The 21,444-nt window shown below is 39.5% G+C and overlaps 1 protein-coding gene across 1 annotated transcript in view; it reads right to left on the bottom strand.

Annotated features, from left to right (window-relative positions):
• TMEM248 (transmembrane protein 248) overlaps positions 1 to 9,334 on the bottom strand; it is a 42,162-nt gene extending 32,828 nt beyond the window's left edge. Inside the window, exon 1 of the mRNA XM_027611823.2 lies at positions 9,189 to 9,334. Within this exon, the coding sequence (XP_027467624.1) occupies positions 9,189 to 9,242 (54 nt within the window). The 5' untranslated portion in view covers positions 9,243 to 9,334. The remainder of the gene's footprint in view (positions 1 to 9,188) is intronic.
• Between the last annotated feature and the right edge of the window lie 12,110 nt (positions 9,335 to 21,444).

The following is a 21,444-nucleotide window of genomic DNA, read 5'->3' as shown; positions in this document are numbered from 1 at the left end:
GCACTCTGAACCTCATGTTCTTCATTTCTGAAATGCGGATGATAATACCAGCTTAGTCAAGTTGGTAAAAATCCTCCGCTCTGTAAACTGTAAAGCACTATCCAAAGAGAAGTTATGTGCTGTGAGAGCTAACGGTGGTAGGACCTGAGCTGTTTGTCAAAGTTCCTGCAGGGTACTGATCCCCAGTCAAGGTATGATGCACACTGATTTAACAGTATTGTTTTGTAACCCGTGGGTTCAAGGAGCTTCAGAGTAGTTTATGTCAGCTTCTCAGCATTATTCGTTGATAAAAGCCAAAGGGTTCTGCAGTTGGAGCTAGTTACATAGCAGGAATATGCCTATGTGACCAGCAAAATATTAAAAAAGAAACTAGCAGAGACTCTATCTTGGGCTCCCTGCTCCAAAGTGTTCCGTGCACATGTCACTGGTTCCTGTCCCAGGAGTGAAAGTGCGTTCTGTCTTGGCTCAGACAGAAGTAGGGTAACAGAGCCCTGTACTTGGCATTTCCAGCAGGCCTCTTGCTATGAGACAGCCTTTGGCTGTGATGCATTATCTGTTACTTAAATTTTACTGCTATATTTAAAATGAAGGTGTTATTAAATTTGTAGACTGAGGAAAAAGAACAAAAAAGATATTACATCTATATTGTATTTTTTTTCCTGTAATAAACTGTGGATTTGTTAGTATTGTCACTTGGCATCCTGGGAATCTTCTTTAGCAACTAAAGCCTGTTAAACCATCTCAGCAGCTGCTATCAGATGTAGGATTTACTGAAAAAACAAAAAACAAAACAAAACAAAACCCTGACTCATTCTTAACTGAAAACGTGGCCAGGGCATTACTAGAAAGAAAAAGGGTGATTCTGATAAAGAGGATCAAAATGAACAAGTTACTCCTGGTTTGAAGTAGCTCAGCCTTTGAAATTAGACACCAGCAGTAAAACATTTCAGTGAAATCTGGAAATGAAAGAATCGGAACCTCAGGAGCCAGAAGAATGGACCAGAAGGGAACTGCAAACTGCTGTCAGGTCAGCTAAAAATTCAGTTCTGTGGTTGTTGCTTTGAGCATCAGCAAAATGAAAGTAAGTTCGGAATCTCCTTGGGGTGAGCTCTGCCCCTTGCAGCTGGCACTGTAATATCTGATGAATCAGCTAATTCTGCGAGATGTATGACAACAAAGAAGGTAATTCAAGTGAGGCAAGATGCCGAGGGCAAGAAACCATAGAAATAAGGGATTATTCAGTGAAGGAGCTGAAGCATTTTCTAGATCATTACAGACATCATTCTAATAAACCTTTGTGAAAAGGACTCCTGAGAATTTTAGAAGGAGGAGCAGTGTCTCTGCTTTGAACACTTCTGACTAAAGGGGAATATTTGGGCCCACCAAATATTGGCTAATACCTTTGTGGGGACGGTTCAAGGGGAAGCCCCTAGACTTCTAGAATGGATTAAGAGAAGGGCAATATCAGTGCCCCTCCCTTGTCAACACATGCTGAAGCCACAAAAACATTGCAGGTGTAGGCAGTTCTGAGCTACCTTCCTAACGACAGAATCAAGCTTCCTGCTAGGATGTCCCTCACCCAGGCTACAACCGACGCTGTAGTCCAGGGAGTCCCACCAACACTGGAACCATACATGACTTTGCTATTGAGACCACAGGAGGGTGTAAAAGAGGTAACCTTGAATCCTTTACCCCAACTACCACACAGAGGATTTCAAAATTTTTAAAAAATCAGTGGCACAGCGACTCTGGAAAACTGCCTAGCAGTTCCTCACTGACATTTAACAACAGCATTATAATAGCCAAAAAAAAAAAAAAAAAAAAAGTGGAAACAGCCCACATGTTCATCAACTGAGGAATGGGCAAGCAAAATGTGGGACATCCATACAAAGGAACATTATTCACCCATGAAGGGGAATGAGGTACTGACACTTGCTCCAACGTGGATGAAACTTGAAAGCATTATGATAAATGAAGGAAGTCAGTCACAAAAGGCCACATATTATATGATTCCATTGATATGAAATGTCCAGAATAGGCAGATCCATAGAGACAGAAAGTGCATTAGTGGTTGGTGAAGGTGGGAGGTGGTAACTAAAGGGGGACGGTGTTTTGGGGGGCCAACAAAAACATCTGAAAATTGACTGTGCTGATGGTTGCACAACTCTGTGAATACACTAAAAACTATTGAATTGTACCCTTTAATTGGGTGATTTATGTATATGAAATATATCTCAATAAAGATGTTTTCAAAAAGGTTAAAACTTTACAAAAGAAAGAAGATCAAACCAAGAAAGGGATCAACAATTCAGGCTCCAATCATGTAGAAATCTTTAGACAGTTAATTTTAAAAGTCATGAAAAAGGAGGAAATTGACAGAGTGCCACCAAAACCTTGATGGAATTTTATGGAAATCTGGGGATCCCACAACTAAGTCTCCTCGATGTCCCTAGGATGGAAAATCCCAAGGCTTAGGGAAAGACAAAGGTTCCAGTGAGCCTATAGCATTAGATTCCAAAATACCCACTTTTTTTTTAAGTTTTATTTATTTGACAGAGAGAGACACAGCGAGAGAGGGAACACAAGCAGGGGGAGTGGGAGAGGGAGAGGCAGGCTTCCTGCTGAGCAGGGAGCCCGACGCGGGGCTCGATCCCAGGACCCTGGGATCATGACCTGAGCCCAAGGCAGACGCTTAACGACTGAGCCACCCAGGCGCCCCAAAATACCCACTTTTAATATAAAGGTGGTAGTCCTTTTTCCCATACTTGCAAATTTTCTTTAAGATTGATATTATTTCAATTTTAAATTTAAATTCAAATTTTAAATTTAAGGACATTCCTTATTTAAAAAAAAAAAATCAAGGCCATAATGGAGGAAGAAGACTGACCCAAGGGCTGGGGTCTCTTGACCCAACTCCCAGGGTAGTTCTTCAGGCCTTGTACCAACATGCGGTGGAATGGCCAAGGGTGGAGAGGTAACTCTTGTAGGTCTCCTGGGTACCAGAACACATTTGCAGTGTTGCCTAGGCCTGCGAACAAGCCCTTAGGGGCAACAGAATTAACTCAGGGGGCCATGGGGATGCTGCTGCGAAAGGGACCAAAATTAAAATCTGGTCAACAGTTGGAATATGTTGGGCCTCCTGGGTGGCTCAGTTGGTTAAGCGTCTGCCTTTGGCTCGGCACGATCTCAGGGTCCTGGGATCGGACCCCACATCGGGCTCCCTGCTCTGTGGGGAGTCTGCTTCTTCTTCTCCCTCTGCCCCCCCCCCCCGCCTCTGCCCCTCCCCCTCCGCTTCTGCCCCTCCCCTTCCCCCTGCTCGTGCTCGCGCGCGCTGTCTCTCTCTCTGTCACTGAAATAAATAAAATCTATTTTTTTTAAAAATTGGAATATGTGATTTGTGTTTTGTTTTGTTTGGAATGTGTGATTTGTAAATGTATGCTGTGGTGGTGTCTCCCTTACCTGCCATGTTTTTGTGGTGGAGTCAGGGCAGAGGGGAGGGGCCAGAGCAGAGGACCTACCCAGGGGTCTTCTCTACTGTACCCTTACCTCTCTCAAGACTGGACCTGGTCGTGTCTGCACTGGAACTTCAGTGAAGGGCTCCAGAGGCTGGAAATTTCCACAAGATATCATGTCCATAGATTTGGACCTAATTGCAGGATTTCAAAGAGACTGACAGAACTGACTGTCCCTTCCCCACACCCCGCCTCGGTGGAGCTGACTGCTGAGATGTTTTGCGGCCTGGTGGATGGGATAGTTGCACTTCTCTGCACTGATACAATCAGACCCTCAAGATGAACTGAAGGGGAGGCTCTTCCCCATCTCCTGTTACTACCAGCAGGACTACGTGCATAGTGGGGAACCACCGGACCTTCCTTCAGAAAGGACTGGATTCAGATTAATGATATATGGAAAAAGATGAGATTGCTCCCTGGGGGGAAAGGGAGCGAATAGCTTGTTAAAAGGGAAGATCTCACCAAATTTCCATGCCTTGTGAGAAACTTAGAGGAAGAGAATAAATATGGTCTCTTAGCTTTGACTCAGATGGTCCTTGGAGCAAAGAACTCTGTTTGCCAAAAGCTCCTCTTTTTTGAAGAGCCAACAAGTGACCTGAGCACTATGAAGAACAGCTTGGCAGATCCTCAGAAAGTTACATGTAGAATCACCATGTGACCCATCAATTCTAATCCTAGGTATGCACACCACAGAGGATTAAAAGCAGGAACTAAAACAGATACTTACATACTGACGTTCATCATACCATTGTTCTCAATGAGAATGTGGAAACAACCCAAATGTCCAGAAACAGATGAATAGGCCAACAAATTGGCATATACATACAAAGGAATATCATCTTTAAAAGGAATGGAATTCTGATACATGCTACAACATGGATGAACCTTGAAAACATGATAAATGAAATAAGCCAGATACAAGGAACAAATATTGTGATCTAACTTTCATGAAGCAGCTAGAATAGGCAAATTCATTAAAACAGAAAGTAGAATAGAAGTTACCGGGGGTGCAGGGAGGAGGGAATGGGGAGTTGTTTCATGCTACAGAATTTCTATTTGGGATGATGAGCAAGTTCCGGAAATGGATAGTGCTGATTGTTGCATGAACTGTGAATGTACCACCGAATTGTACACGTAAAAATAGTCAATTTAAGTTGTAAATATTTCACCACATTAAAAAAAAAATAAGTGAGCTGAGAATATCCAACCTAATGACCTTCTGGGCATGGTCTATGTCCTCACAACCGGTGAACAGTTGTGAGGTCTGTTGTGACCACAAGAAAGAATAGTAACGTGGCTACGTCTTTGCATTGGCATTTCACATTTGGTCATGAAATAATAGAGAAAAGGCCTCTGACCTATACTCCTATGAGAAATAAGATATGGTACATGAGAAAAGGTAGATTTTGTTGGAAGGGACAAAATAATAAAAAATAGATTAATTACGGTTTAGTCAACAGAAGTATGCCATAAAGTACAGAGAGTCATTGAGCAGGGAGGAAAAGAATTATCAGTACAAAATTTTTTTAAAAAGATCTTATTTATTTGAGAGAGAGAGACAGAGAGACAGAGAGCACGAGAGGGAAGAGGGTCAGAGGGAGAAGCAGACTCCCCGCCGAGCAGGGAACCCGATGTGGGACTCAATCCCGGGACTCCAGAATCATGACCTGAGCCGAAGGCAGTCGCTTAACCAACTGAGCCACCCAGGCGCCCTATCAGTACAAAATGTTTGTGCTTGTCCTATTATTGGATGGATCAGCTCTCTGTTTAAATGGGTACCAACCCCCCCAAATTACTGCAAACATTTGGAAACTCTGTGCACACTCGAATTCTCTGTATGAACAGAGTGCCTGTTCCAGAGTGTTCTGTGCACATGTAGGTGGTTCCTGAACCGAGAGAGGGCTAATAGGACCTTGCACCTGGCTTTTCCAGATCCTTGGAATAAGATGGCCTTTGGTTGTGATACATTTCCTTACTCTAATGCTGTTGCTACCTTTGTGCCCTTTCCATGAATAAACTGTAGATTTGTGAGCATCGCCACGTTGAGTCCTGTCACTTTGGATCTTAAGCAAGTCAAACCCACTTGACTACCGGCATCTGGGCGGTTTGGCTTCATTAACAATCACTGGGCTCCTGATGGACTGCACTGGGACACGGACACATCCATCGCCTCTTTGGCGTTCCTGCCAAAATGCTAAAACCTGAATCTAATCCTCAGGAAATGAGCAAACAAATCCAGGATGAGGGACGTTCTGTAAAATATCTAGTCCACGGTCTTCAAATGCATCCATCTCATGAAAACAGGAAACAATCCTTCCATGATGTATATCAAGTCATCATGATGTACACTCTAAATATCTTACAGTTTTATTTGTCAATTATACCTTAATAAGCTGAGGGAAAAAAAAAAAATAAGGCCGGGCAACTGTTCTAGATTAAAGACCACTAAAGACACATGACCACTAAAAGCAAGGATTAATCCTGCACAGGACCCTGGATTGGAAAATTTGGTTATGGTCTGCTTATTGCATCAATGTTAAATTCCTGTGGTTACATGAAAGACTGTCCTTATTCTTAGGGGATACATACTAATGTAATATATATATATATATTTAGATCTATACTAAATAAAAGTATTGCATTATCTGCACCTAAGAGAGAGAAAGGAAGCGAATGTGACAAAATGTTAAGTGTTGGATCAAGAAGGGCATATAAATATTCATTATAGTATCCTTGCAATATTTCTGTGGATTTGACATTTCTCAAAATAAAAATTTAGAAGAAAAAAATAATAATCACTGTAATACATTAGGCCAGAAGTCAGCAAACTTTTCTGCAAAAAAAAAAATATTTTAAGCTTTACAGACCATATGGTCTCTGTTGCAACTATTCATCTCTGCCATGTACTGTGAAAGCCACAGAATGAATGGGAGTGGCTGCATTCTAATAAAACCTTATTTACAAAAGCAAGTGGTGGGCCAGATTTGGCTGCAGGCCATATTTTCTGACCCCTGCTTTAGTCTGTGGCCAACTCAGGGCAATTCTGTTGCATCTTACGGTCCACTAGAAATACGGTCCACTAGAAATTCATGGCTGCTCAGGAATTGACACATTGTTAAAACGTGAATAAAATATTGTAGCTTGAAATGCTGTCATCCTAATCTCCCAATACCTGACAACCTAACAGCCACACCCCACTTGAAGCACCCTCTCCTCTTTTTCATATTGTCCCTAATAAAAACTTCTCAAATCTCATTTTCCCAACATCCAAGGGCTAAAGCTCCAATGCCTACCATTTTCTCCTTTCTCAGTTCTCTGAGATCTTGGGAAGAGTCAATATATAAATTGGTGGTTAGAAATGGGGGACTCTATGGCAGAGTGTAGAATGGTGCGGCCACTATGGAAAACTGTATGGTAGTTCCTCAAAATATTAAAAATAGAACTACCATATGATCCAGCATTTTTGGGGTGTATTATACAAAAGAACTAGAAGTTTGGATCTTGAGGTATCTGCACTCCCGTGTTCATTGTAGCACTATTCACAATCGCTAAGACATAGGAATAATCTAAATGGCCATCAACAGATGAATGGATAAAGAAAATGCGTAGGGGCACCTGGGTGGCACCGTCGGTTAAGCATCTGCCTCTTGGTTTTGGCTCAGGTCACGATCTCAGAGTCCTGAGATCGAGCCCTGTGTTGGGCTCCACACTGGGCTTGGAGCCTGCTTGAGATTCTTGCTTCCTCTCCCTCTGCCCCTACCCTACCTTACTCTAAATAAATAAATCTGAAAGAAGAAAAAGAAAGAAAGAAAAAAAGAAAGAAAGAAAGAAAAAGAAGTAGGAAAGAAAGAAAAAAGAAAGAAAGAAGAAAGAAAAGAAAGAAAGAAAGAAAGAGAAGTAGGAAAGAAAGAAAAAAGAAAGAAAGAAGAAAGAAAAGAAAGAAAGAAGAAAGAAAGAAAGAAAGAAAGAAAGAAAGAAAGAAAGAAAGAAAGAAAGAAAGAAAGAAAGAAAGAAAGAAAGAAAGAAAGAAAGAAAAAGAAAAAGAAAAAGAAAGAAAGAAAGAAAGAAAGTGTACACAATACAGTGGAATGCTACTTGACTTAAAAAAATAATTCTTCAAAATGGAACCCAACATGGATGGATCTTAGGACATAAGGTATGATTCCACTTATATGAGGTATTTAAAATAGCCAAATTCATAAAATCAAAGATTGGGGTGGTGGTTACAGGGGTTAGAGGGGGGATAGAAAATTGGGAGTTATTGGGGCGCCTGGGTGGCTCAGTTGGTTAGGCGACTGCCTTCAGCTCAGGTCATGATCCTGGAGTCCCAGGATCGAGTCCCACATCGGGCTCCCTGCTTGGCAGGGAGTCTGCTTCTCCCTCTGACCCTCTTCCCTCTCGTGCTCTCTATCTCTCATTCTCTCTCTCTCAAATAAATAAAATCTTTAAAAAAAAAAAGAAAAAAAAAGAAAATTGGGAGTTATTAATCAACAGTCAAAAAGGTTCAGTGAAAAAAGATGAATAAGCTCTAGATAGCTGTTGTCCAAGTCAACAATAATGCACACGTAAAAATTTGTGAAGCGCATAGATTTTATGTTAAGTGTTGTTACCACAATAAAAAGTAAAAGACATAAAAAGAGTGGGGGCCCTGGAACTCCTCTGCCTGGGTTTGAATCCTAGCTCCCCACTTCAGCTCTGTGATCTTGAGCGAGACACTTGCATCTCTGTGCACCAGCTTCCTCTCTGTTCCTCAGGATAATTAGTATTACTTACCTGCAGGATTAAATGAGTTCTTCCACGGGAAGCACTTAGCATAGCCACTAGCATGTATCAAGCACCAATTAATGCTACCTATTATTATTCCCGCCAAACTAGGTTTGTTAGACCCATTTAAGAGGTAATACCTTTTAAATGCTTGCTTAGCATGCTCCCTGGTACATCAGGGCTAAATACATGTAAGATTCTGTAATTATTCCACGAGGCAGCTAAACAGCGTCACTCCCCTTGTATCTTACACCCAACTCTTCTTTTTTTTTTTTTTAAGATTTTCTTTATTTATTTGACAGAGAGAGACCGAGAGAGAGGGAACACAAGCAGAGGGAGCGGAAGAGGGAGAAGCAGGCTTCCCTCCGAGCAAGGAGCCCGATGCGGGGCTCGATCCCAGGACGCTGGCATCATGACCTGAGCCGAAGGCAGCCGCTTAACGGCTGAGCCACCCAGGTGTCCCCTTACACCCAACTCTTGAGCTATTTAATTTTTCATGTTTTTACACCTTCCCCTTTCTCCTGGATTGTAGGCTCTGGGACACGTGTCTTTTCGCAGCCCCTCCAGCACCATTCTGTATATGTAGTCTGGGCTGGAATATATATAGGGCATAGATTTAACGCAGTTTTAAAGGGAGAACCTTGAGCAAACCACCTAGTTCAACACCCTACTGATTGGTTCATCTAAACACTAAAAAGACAGAGCTTCCAGAAGGAGTCACTACTACTTATGAAATGATAAGAGGAAGTTTTCACTTGAGAGAGCGATCGCATCCATCCACCCCTCTGACTTTTCAAATCAGGAGAAAAAGCCCAGACTCCTCCCCCTCCCCTCCCCCACCAGAAATTCAGGTTAATTTTGACAGTGGACTCAGTGCTTAGGCTAGGTGCCTCCATATTTAAGAATGCTTACCAATCTTCTAGCTGCCACCCCAAATCCAAGAAGCAAGATTTCTTTCAGCTTCATTGACTTTTTATTAAGGGAGGGAGCAACTTTCTTCTGGCAGTGAAACCATTCAGCAGGTGTATACTTCTGTAAAGGGAATTTAAACCAGACACCTATCCCTGCAGACAGTTCGTTATTCTTTTAAGGAGGGGTAGGTCTCAGAACCTTCCAAGAGGGTGATTCTACCCCTAGAAGTGGCATTCTATATTGGCAACCACAAGGGGTTGCCTGGGAAACCTTGTTTAGAGACCAACTGTGTCACTTTTAAAACAAACGTCTCCCTTTAAGAGGTAACATGAGCTATTACAGTTCTGTGTTGTGTGGTGGTTTGGGTAGCTTTAGTTCTTACACTCTTAGAATAATTTTCTTCATTTTTCTGATTATAAAACAACCACGGCATTGTATAAAGTTGGGAAAATTTAGAAAATATTAAAAAGGAAATTAAAACCATCTGTAATAACTCACCCAGTGGTAACTACTGAGAAGATTTTGCTGTAGTTCTTTCTTTTTTTCTAGCATTGCATGGAATTTTCTTTTATTTTTTTAAAAGATTTTATTTATTTATTTGAGAGAGAGAATGAGAGAGAGAGAGAGCATGAGAGGGGGAAGGGTCAGAGGGAGAAAGCAGACTCTCTGCTGAGCAGGAAGCCTGATGTGGGACTCGATCCCAGGACTCAGGGATCATGACCTGAGCCGAAGGCAGTCGCTTAACCAGCTGAGCCACCCAGGCGCCCCATTGCAGGGAATTTTAAAACAAACTTGGAGGATGCTTAACATCATGCTAGGATAGTTTTCTACATAATTACTATTTAATTTAAACATCCCCCTCTACACAATTCAAATACTGAAAATTTTAACTTCTGTAGTCAATATTTTTTATAGAAATTTTTATTGTGTTTCTTAAAAATTATTTTCTTAGCATAGTTTTCCAGAAATGGGATTACTGTGCCAAAAAGTAAAAAGGTTTTTAAGACTCTTGACATATAGTACTGATTTGCTGTCTGGAAATTTTATAATCTGCACTTCTATCAATGAGGCATATTTCTCTGCACACTCATAGTCATAAAAATGTTATAAAATTTTGCTTTTGCCAATTTGACAAGAGAAAAATTATGTTATCAAATTATTTTACATTTCTCTGATCACTAATGAGGTTGAAATTTTTCATCTGTTGCTGACCATTTGTAAGTTTAAATGGTGAATTGTTTGTTCATGTCCTTTGGGAATTTTTGTTTTTATTTATTTATTTATTTTGAGAGAGAGAGAGAGAGCAGGGGTGGGGAGAGGCAGAGGGAGAGAGAGAGAGAGAGAATCTTAAGCACGCTCACACCCAGCATGGAGCCTGACTCAGGGCTTAATCCCATGACCCTGAGACCATGACCTGAGCCAAAATCCAAAGACAAGACACTTAACTGACTGAGCCACACAGGTACCCCACTTTGTGCATTTTTAAATGGCTAAAATGTTTTTAATATTCTTATTTGAAGAAGTACTTAGGGGCGCCTGGGTGGCTCAGTCGGTTAAGCGTCTGTCTTCGGCTCAGGTCACGATCCCAGGGTCCTAGGATCGAGCCCCGCATCAGGCTCCCTGCTCCGCGGGGAGTCTGCTTCTCCCTCTCCCACTCCCCCTGCTTATGTTCCCTCTCTCGCTGTGTCTCTCTCTGTCAAATAAATAAATAAAATCTTAGAAAAAAAAGAAGTACTTAAATTTTTTTTCATATTTGTATTGGTAATTTGTCTTTCTTCTTTTTTCCCCTGACTTCATTGTGATATAACTGACATGTAACATTGTGTAAGTTTAAAGTATACAACATGATTTAATAGACAATAATGTTGCAAAATGATTACCACAAAACGGTTAGTTAACACATCCATCACACAGTTACCAATTACAGTAACCCACCTCACACAATTACCTTTTTAATTTAATTGAGGTTTTTTTGGTGAGAACCTTTAAGATCTAATTTCTTAGCAATTTTCAAGTATGTAATATAGTTTTGTTAACTACAGTTACCATGCTGTGCATTAGATCCTCAAAACTTACTCATCTTACAACGGGCAGTTTGTACACTTTGACCAACATCTCCCCATTTCCCACCCCTCAGCGCTGGCAACCACAATTTTACTATTTCCATGAGTTCAACCTTTTTTATTTTTTAATTATTTATTTATTTGAGAGAGAATGAGGGAGAGGGGCAGAGGGAAAGAATTTCAAGCAGACTCCCCACTGAGTGGGAGCCTGACACGGGGCTGGATCTCATGATCCTGAGATCATGACCTGAACCGAGATCAAGAGTTGGATGCTTAACCAACCGAGCCACCCAGGTGCCCGAGAACTCCATTATTCATACTGATCAGAGATGAAGGCCCTGAGTGTGTTTACTTAATATACGATTACCATATTCTGTGCTAAGTGATCCAGAGGAAAAATGAATCTTCTCACTTCATTATATATATCATTTTTTTGAGATTTATTTATTTGAGAGAGAGAGAGAGAGAGAGAGAGAGAGAGAACAAGCAGGGGGAGGGGCAGAGGGAGAGGGAGAGGGTCTGCTTGGGGATCTACCTCCAGCTACCAAGCATAGAGCCCAACTTGGGGCCTATCCCAGGACCCTGAGATCATGATCCAAGCTGAAATCAAGCCCAACCGACTTAACCACCACAGGTGCCCCAAGTTCAGCTTTTTCATTTTCCACATATAGATTCTATAAGTGAAATCATACAGTATTTGTCTTTGTCTGATTTATTTCACTTAGCATTAATGCCCTCAAGGTCCATCCATGTTGTTGCAAACGGCAGGATTTCCTTCTTTTCTTTGACTGAATTTTATATGTTGATAACATTTCTTTATATATTTATATAACATTTCTATATATTTATAACATTTCTTTATCCATTCTCTGTGAGTAGACACATAGGTTGGTTCCAAGCTTTGGCTATTATGAATAATGCTGCAATGAATGGGGGCACAGATCCTCCCTGAGACACTGTGATTTCATTTCCTTCCACATCTATACACAGAAGTGGGATTGCTGGATCATATGGTAATATTTTTAATTTTTTGAGGAGACTCCATAGTTTTTTCCACAGTGACTGCACCAGTTTGCATTCCCACCAACAGTGCACAAGCGTTCTCTTTTCTCCACATCCTCACCGATGCTTGCTGCCTCTCATCTTTTCTATAATAACCATCCCCACAGGTGTGGGGTGACATCATTGAGGTTTTGATTTGCATTTCCCTGATGATTAGTGGTGTTGAGCATCTTTTCATGTATCTATTGGTCATTTGTATGCCTTCTTTGGGAAAATGTCTATCTATTCAGGTTCTCTGCCCATTTTTTAAATTTGATTGTTTTTTTTTTATTATTTTATTTATTTGACAGAGGGAGACACAGCGAGAGAGGGAACACAAGCAGGGGGAGTGGGAGAGGGAGAAGCAGGCCTCCCGCTGAGCAGGGAGCCCGATGCGGGGCTCGATCCCAGGACCCTGGGATCATGACCTGAGCCGAAGGCAGACGCCTAACGACTGAGCCATCCAGGCGCCCCAATTGTTTGTTTTTTTTTTCTATTGAGTTGTATGAGTTATTTATATATTTTGGGAATTAACTCCTTATCAGATATATGACTTACAAATATTTTCTCCCATTCCATAGATTGCTTTTCATTTTGTTGATGGCTTCCTGTGCTGTATAGAAGTTTTTTTTAGTTTGATGTAGTCCCATTTGTTTATTTTTGCTTTTGTTGCCATTGCTTTTGGTGTCAAATCCAAAAAAATCACTGTCAAGACCAATGCCGAAAAGCTAATCCCCATGTTTTCTTCTAGGAGTTTTATGGTTTCAGGTCTTATATTCAAGCCTTTCATCCATTTTGAGCTAATTTTTGTGTATGGTGTATGATAGCGGTCCAGTTTTATGCTTTTGCATGTGGCTGTCCAGCTTTCCTAACACCATTTAATGAAGAGGCTATCCTTTCTTCATTGTATATTCTTGTCTTCTTGTAAATTCATTGATTATGCACATGTGAGTTTATTTCTGAGCTTTCAGTTCTGTTCCAATGATCTCTGTGTGTGTGTTTTTAATATTTTATTTATTTATTAGAAAGAGAGAGAGAGAGAAGCAGACTCCCCCTGAGCAATCAGTCTGATGCAGGACTTGATCCCAGGACCCTGAGATCATGACCTGAGCCGAAGGCAGATGCTTAACCGACTGAGCCACCCAGGTGCTCCTATGTGTATTTTTATGTCAATATGGTATTGTTTAGATTACCATATCTTTGTAATATAGTTTAAAATCAGAAAGTGTGATGCTTCCAGCTTTGTTCTTCTTTCTCAAAGTCGTTTTGACTTTTTTGGGTCTTTTGTGGTTCCATACAAATTTTACAATTGTTCTAATTTTTGAAAAATGCCATTGGAATTTTGATAAGAATTGCATTGAATCTGTAGATTGCTTTCAGTGTAGTATGGACATTTTAATAATATTAATTCTTCTAATCCATGAGCATGGAATATCTTTCCATTTATTTGTGTCTTCCTCCATTTCTTTCATCAATGTCTTATAATTATCAGTGTGCAGGTCTTTCACCTTCTTGGTTAAATTTATTCCCAAGCATCTTATTGTTTTAGACTATTGTAAATGGGATTCCTTTATTAATTTTTCTTTCTGATACTTCATCATTGGTGTATAACAACACAACTGGGTTTTGCATATTGTTTTTGTATCCTGCAACATTACTGATTTCATTTATTAGTTTTAGAAGTTTTGTGTGTGTGTAATCATTAGGGTTTGCTATCTATAAGATCAATCATCAGCAAATATAGTTTTACTTCTTCATCTCCAATGTGAATGCCTTTTATTTCTTTTCCTTGCCTAATTGCTCTGGCTAGGACTTCTAGTACTATGTTGAATAGGAGTGCTGAGAGTGGACACCCTTATCTTATTCCTGAAAACAGAGGAAAAGCTTTTATTTTTTCACCATCGAGTATGATGTTAGATGTGGGCTTGTCATATATGGCCTTATTATGCTGAAGTACGTTCTCTCTATATGCACTTTGGTTTTTTTTTTTTAAGATTTTATTTATTTATTTGACAGAGAGAGAGAGACAACACAAGCAGGGGGAACGGCAGGCAGAGGGAGAAACAGGCTCCCCACTGAGCAAGGAGCCTGAAGCAGGACTCGATCCCAGAACCCTGGGATCATGACCTGAGCCAAAGGCAGACCCTTAACTGACTGTGCCACCCAGGCATCCCTATATGCACTTTGTTAAGGTTTTTTTTTTTTTAATCATGAATGGATGTTGAATTTTGTCAAATACTATTTCTGCATTTACTGAGATGATCATGTGATTTTTATCATTCATCTTGTTAATGTGGTATATCACATTAATTAATTTCATATGTTGAGCCATCCTTGCATCCCAGGGATAAATCCCACTTGATCGTGCTGTATGACCCTTCTAATGTGCTGCTGAATTCAGTTTGCTAGTGTTTTGTTGAGAATTTTTTTGCATCTATATTCATCAGGAATATCGGCCTGTAATTTTCTTTCCTTGTTGTGTTCTTATCTGGCTTTGGTATTAGGGTGATGCTGGCCTCAAAATGAGTTTGGGAGCGCTCCATCCTCTTCACTTTTCTGGAAGAGTTTGAGAAGGATTGGCACTAATTCTTTAAATGTTTGGTAGAATTCACTAGTGAAACCATCTGGTCCTGGATTTTTGTTTGTTGGGAGGTTTTTTACTACCAATTCAATCTCCGTACTCATTATTGGTCTGTTCAGATTTTCTGTTTCTTCATGATTCAGTTTTGGTAGGTTGTGTGTTTCAAGGAATTTAGGTTATTCAATTTACTGACATATAATTCTTCATAGAAGTCTCTCACAATCCATTGCATTTCTGTGGTATCAATTGTAATTTTTTAAATTTGATTTTGTTTATTTGAATCTTCTCCCCTTTTCTCCTAAATAGTCTAGCTAAAGATTTATCAATTTTGTTTATCTTTTTAAAAGTCAGCTGTTAGTTTCACTGATCTTTCCTGTTGTTTTTCTGGTCTCTATTTTGTTTATTTTTGTTCTGATTTTTGTTATTTGCTTCCTTCTGCAAACTGTGGGCTTAGTTACTTTTCTAGTTCTTTGAAGTTTAAAATTAGGTTGTTACATTGAGATCTTTCTTTTATCTTAATGTAGGCATTTAACACTATAAACTTCCCTCTTAGCACTGTTTTTTGCAGCATCCCATAAATTCTGGTATGTTGTGTTTCCATTTTCACTTGTGTTTCACACCAAAGATTTTGTTTCCTTATTGATTTTTCTGCCTGAATGATCTATCCATTGATGTAAGTGGGTTGTTAAAGTCCCCTACAATGACTAATTTACTGTCATTTTCTCCCTTTACGTCTGTTAATAATCGCTTTATGTATTTAGTTGTTCTCATGGTGGGTGCATAGACATTTAGAACCATTACATCATCTTGTTGGATTGATCTGCTTATCATTATGTAATACTGTTCTTTGTCTCTTGTTCCAGTCTTTGTCTTAAAGTCTATTTTGTCTGGTGTAAGTATTGCTACTCTGGTTTTGTTGTTTTTTTTTTTTCCACTTCTATTTGCATGGAATATTTTTCTCCATCCTTTCTCTTTCAGTCTGTACGTATCCTTACATCTGAGTGAATCTCTTGTAGGCACCATTTGACCCATTGGTTGTTCAGGACAGTGTTGTTTAATTTTCATATATTTGTGAATTTTTCAGGTTTCCTCCTGTTGCTGACTTCAAGTTTCATACCATTGCTGTTAGAAAAGATTCTTGGCATAATTTCAACATTTTTAAGTTTGCTAAGACTTATTTTGTGGTCTAACATATGACCTATCCTAGACAGTTTTCTATGTATGCTTAAGAGGAATGTGTACTTTGCTGCTGTTGGATGGAATGTTCTGTATATATCAGTTGGGTCCATTTGGTCTAAAGCGTAGTTCAGGTCCAGTGTTTCCTTACTGATGTTCTGTCTGGATGATCTATCCATTGTTGAAAGTGCAATCAAGTCCCCTACTATTGTTACATTTCTCTCAATGTCTCCCTTCAGATTTGTTAGTATTTGCTTAATATATGTGGGTGTTCTGATGTTGGATGTATATGTATATTTACAATTGTAATATAGTCATGTTGAATTTACCCCTTTATAATTACATAGTGACTTTTGTTTCTTGTTACTTGAAGTCTGTTTTGTATGCTATAACTACCCCTTCTCTATTTTAGTTTCTGTTTGCATGGAATATTTTTTTCCATCCTTTCACTTTGAGTCTATATGTGTCCCCGAAGCTGAAGTGAGTCTTTTGTAGGCAGCATCGTCTTTTTATCCAGAGAGCCACTCTATGTCTTGAGTTGGGGAATATAATCCATTTACATTTAACAGTGTCATATTTAATTGGTGTTATAAATGGAATGAACGTCCCCAACTTAGCCACCTTTATGGAATATGCATTCTACGAATGTAAAGAAAACAGTTTAAGAACAACAAAGGGTAAAGGGAATACTTACATATATTTTACACTAGTACTTTCACCATTTTGTATTTTTATTTTTATTATTATTATTTTTTTTATAACTAACATTGTGTTGTGAGCACTTGAACAGGTATTACCTCTTTTATTTTATTTTTTAAAGATTTTATTTATTTATTTGAGAGAGAGAGAATGAGAGCATGAGAGGGAAGAGGGTCAGAGGGAGAAGCAGACTCCCTGCCGAGCAGGGAGCCCGATGTGGGACTCGATCCCGGGACTCCAGGATCATGACCTGAGCCAAAAGCAGTTGCTTAACCGACTGAGCCACCCAGGCGCCCCATTTTGTATTTTTATATCTGTCTCTTTAGTCCACCAGGAATTGAATTCATGATAGTATGAGATGAAGTTCTACTTCAATTATTTACCAAAAATTGGTAATACGGTAGTATATCACTGGGGAGTGGAAAGCAATCACTCGTGATAAGGAGGAGAGTGCAAATCAGTGGGCTGGGAATTGTACATCTCCTCCCTCAGTCACTCTTATCTAGGCTTCATTCTACCATTAAAACAGCTTGCCACTGAAGCTGGCTCTATCCAAGTGTGTTACCCCTGGGCACCTGTCACATCGGAGAAGCTTGTAAACCATTGAAATAATGACATCCAACATGATTAAACTTTTAATTTTGAAATACTCATAGGAAATTGGTAAAATAGTAGAGAGACCTCCTGTACATACATACCTCCAATGGTAATACCATACATAACTATAATACAGTAGCATACCAGAAAATCAATATTGGTAAAATCTACAAACCTTATTCCCATTTCACCATTTTTACATGCACTTATTTGTGTTTGCACACATGTGTAGTTCTTTGCAATTTAATAGCATGTATAGATTTGTGTAACCATCACCGACAACATCAAGATACAGCACAAAATCAAGAACTACCACCACAAAGCAACGCCCTCATGCTATCTTCCACTCCTGTCCGTAACCCCTAGCAACCACTAATCTTTTCTCCATGTACATAATTTTATCATTTCAACAATGCTATGTAAATGGAATCATACAATATGTAACTTTTTGAAGTTGGATTTTTTTTCACTCCAGTTGCATGTATTAAGAGTTCTTCCTTGGGGCGCCTGGGTGGCTCAGTCGTTAAGCGTCTGCCTTCGGCTCAGGTCATGATCCCAGGGTCCTGGGATCGAGCCCCGCATCGGGCTCCCTGCTCCGCGGGAAGCCTGCTTCTCCCTCTCCCACTCCCCCTGCTTGTGTTCCCTCTCTCACTGTGTCTCTCTCTGTCAAATAAATAAATAAAATCTTTAAAAAAAAAAAAAGAGTTCTTCCTTTACGTTGCTTAGTCGTGTTCCATTGTACTACACTTGGTTTTAGCCAAAGGGCCGAGAAGCAATAGTCGTGTTCCACTGTATGTATGTGCCACAGTTAGGTTAACCCATGAAAGAACATATGGAATGTTGCTAGTTTGGAGTTATCAAAATAAAGCCGCTATTAATATTTGTGCACAGGTTTTGCATGCCCAGGAGTTTTCATGCCCAGGAGTGCTATTGCTGGGTTGGATGGTAAGTATATGTTTTATAAGAAACTATCCAACTATTTTCTAGAGTGGCTATAGCATTCGACACTTTTTCTTTTCTAATTGCATGTTTTTATTTTTTTTCTGGATTCATTTTCCCTTTTATCAAGTGTAATTCCTTTTTACTTCTTTTTTATTTTTATTTAAATTTTTTAAAACGTGGTAAGATACACATAACTAAAATGTTAAGTGCACAGTTCAGTGGCATTGATTATATTCACAGTGTTATGCAACTATCATGACACCCATTTCCTGAACTTTTCCATCATTCCCAACAGAAACTCTGTGCCATTAAACAATAACTCTGCACTCCTCCTCTTGCTCCAGACTGTGGTAACCTCTATTCTACTTTATTCTGTCTCCATATATTCTGTCTCCATATAGTTGCCTCACATAAGTGGAATCATACAATATTTTACGTTTGTCTCTGCTTTATTTCACTTAGCATAAGGTTTTCAAAGTTTATCTATGTATCATGTATCAGAATTTCATTCCTTTTTGAGGCTGAATAATATTCTACTGTGTGGATAAAGAAAATTTTTTTTAATTCATTCATCTCTTGATGACCATTTGAGTTATATCAACCTTTTGGCTATTGTGAATAATGCTCTCCAAGCATGGGTGCATAAATGTTATAAACTAAATTTTGTCCCCACAAAAATTCATTTGTTGAAGTCTTAACCTTTAGTACCTCAGAATGTGACTATATTTGGAGATAGGATCTTTACAAGTGTAATTAAATTTAAATGAGGTTATTAGGGTGGACCCTAATCTAGTATGACTGGTGTGTGTATAAGAGGAGGGAATTTGGACGTAGACATATACAGAAGGCAGACAATGTGAAGTCGCGGGAAAAAGATGGCCATCCACAAAACAAGGAGAGGCCTCAGATCTAACCCTACTGCCACCATAACCTCACATTTCTAGCCTCCAGAACTGTGAGAAAATAAACTTCTGTTGTTTAAGCTACCCAGTTTTTGGTACTTGTTGTAATACAAATTAATTATTTTTTACAATACAAATTAATTATTAATTATGTATAATTAATGAAATATTATTAATACTAATAATACAAATTAATACAGCAAGTATCTGTTTGAATCCCTATTTTCTTTTTTTTTTAAGATTTCACTTATTTATTTATCAGAGAAAGAGAGAGTGATTACAAGCAGGGGGAGTGGCAGGCAGAGGGAGAGAAGCAGGCTTCCTGCTGAGCAAGGAGCCAGATGGGGGACTCGATCCCAGGACCCTGGGATCATGACTTGAGCCGAAGCCAGACGCTTAACTGACTGAGGCACCCTGGCGTCTCTGAATCCCTATTTTCAATTCTTTTGGGTACTATATCTAGAAGTGGAATTGCTGGATCATATAACATTCTAATAATCATATTATCATATAATAATCCTATATTTAACTCTTTGAGGAACTAAAACACATCAAACACACCAAAATGTTTCCCACAATGACTGCACCATTTCATATTCCCAACAGCAATGCACCAGGATTCTATCTACATCTTCATAGCCACTTGTTTTCTGCTTTTCTACCAATAGCTGTCCTGATTGGTGTGAAGTGGTACCTCACTGTGATTTTGATTTGCTTTTTTCTTTTTTTTTTCTTAAGATTTTATTTATTTATTTGACAGAGAGACAGCGAAAGAGGGAACACGAGCAGGGAGAGTGGGAGGGGGGAAGCAGGCTACCCGCTGAGCAGGGAGCCCGATGCCGGGCTCCATCCCAAGGACCCTGGGATCATGACCTGAGCTGAAAGCAGACGCTTAACCGACTGAGCCACCCAGGCGCCCCTTGATTTGCTTTTTTCTAGTGACTACTAATGTTGAGCATCTTTTCATGGGCTTATGGGCACTTGTGTGTTTTCTTTGGAGATGGTTATTCAAGTATTCTGTACATTTTTGAATTGGGTTGCTGTTTTTTTTTTAATTGTTGTTGAGTAGTAGGAGTATTTCATATATATTCTGGATATGTAACCCTTATCAAGCATATGATTTGCAACTATACTCTTTTGTAAAACAGTGATTTCTAGGGGCTTGGGAGAAGAAGGAATGGGGAGGTGATAGCCAAATTATACAAAACTTCAATTAGGCAACGTAAATAAGTTCTGCAGATCGACTATACAACACAGTGCCTATAGCTAACAATACTTTAAATTTTTCTAAGAGGGTAGAAACTACCCCCCCACACACACATGCACAAGTTAATGATAATAAAAAAAGGACAAGAGGAAACTTTGAAAAGTGATGGATATGTCTATGGCCTGGATGTTGGTGATGGTTTCACAGATGTATAATTATCCTCACTCATCGAGTTGCACATCAAATATGTACAGCTTAAAAAATTCCTCTCTCCGGGGCACCTGGGTGGGTCAGTCTTTGGGCGTCTGCCTTCAGCTCAGGTCGTGATCCCAGGGTCCTGGGATCGAGCCCCGCATCGGGCTCCCTGCTTGGCGGGACGCCTGCTTCTCCCTCTCCCACTCCCCCTGCTGGTGTTCCCTCTCTCGCTGTGTCTCTCTCTGTCAAATAAATAAAGTCTTCTAAAAAAAGATTTCTCTCTCCCATACTGTGGGTTGTCTTTTCACTCTCTTATTACTGTCCTTTGAAGCACAAAAGTTTTAAATTTTGATGAAGTCCAATTGATCCATCGTTTCTTTTGTTTTCTGTGCTTTTGGTGTCACATCCAAGAAATCATTGCGAAATTCAACATCATGAGGATTTCCTCCTCTGTTTTCTTCTAAGTTTTATGGTTTTAGCTTTTATGTTTCAGTCTTCGATCCATTGAATTAATTTTTTATGGTGTGAGGTAAGGTCCAACTTCATTCTTTCACATGAGGGTATCTAGTTTTCCCAACACCACTTATGGAAAAGATTGTCATTTCTCTCACTGAATGGTCTTGTATATATCCTCTATGGTTAAATTTCTGTTCAAGTCTTTTGTCCCTTGTCTAACTGAATTCCTTTTTTAATTGTTGATTTCAGAGCATTCTTTAGATATCATGGATATCACTTGTTGGTTGGACATGATTTGCAAAATTTTTTGCAGTCTCTAGCTTGTCCTGTCATTCTGTTAACAGGGTCTTTCCTAGAGCAAAAGTTTTAAATTTTGACAAACTCCAGCTTATTAGCT

This window comes from Zalophus californianus, chromosome 10 (assembly GCF_009762305.2).
Source record: "Zalophus californianus isolate mZalCal1 chromosome 10, mZalCal1.pri.v2, whole genome shotgun sequence".
NCBI lineage: Eukaryota > Metazoa > Chordata > Mammalia > Carnivora > Otariidae > Zalophus > Zalophus californianus.
The sequence above is the reverse complement of the archived record's forward strand: the minus strand, read 5'-3'. Positions and strand labels throughout refer to the sequence as shown.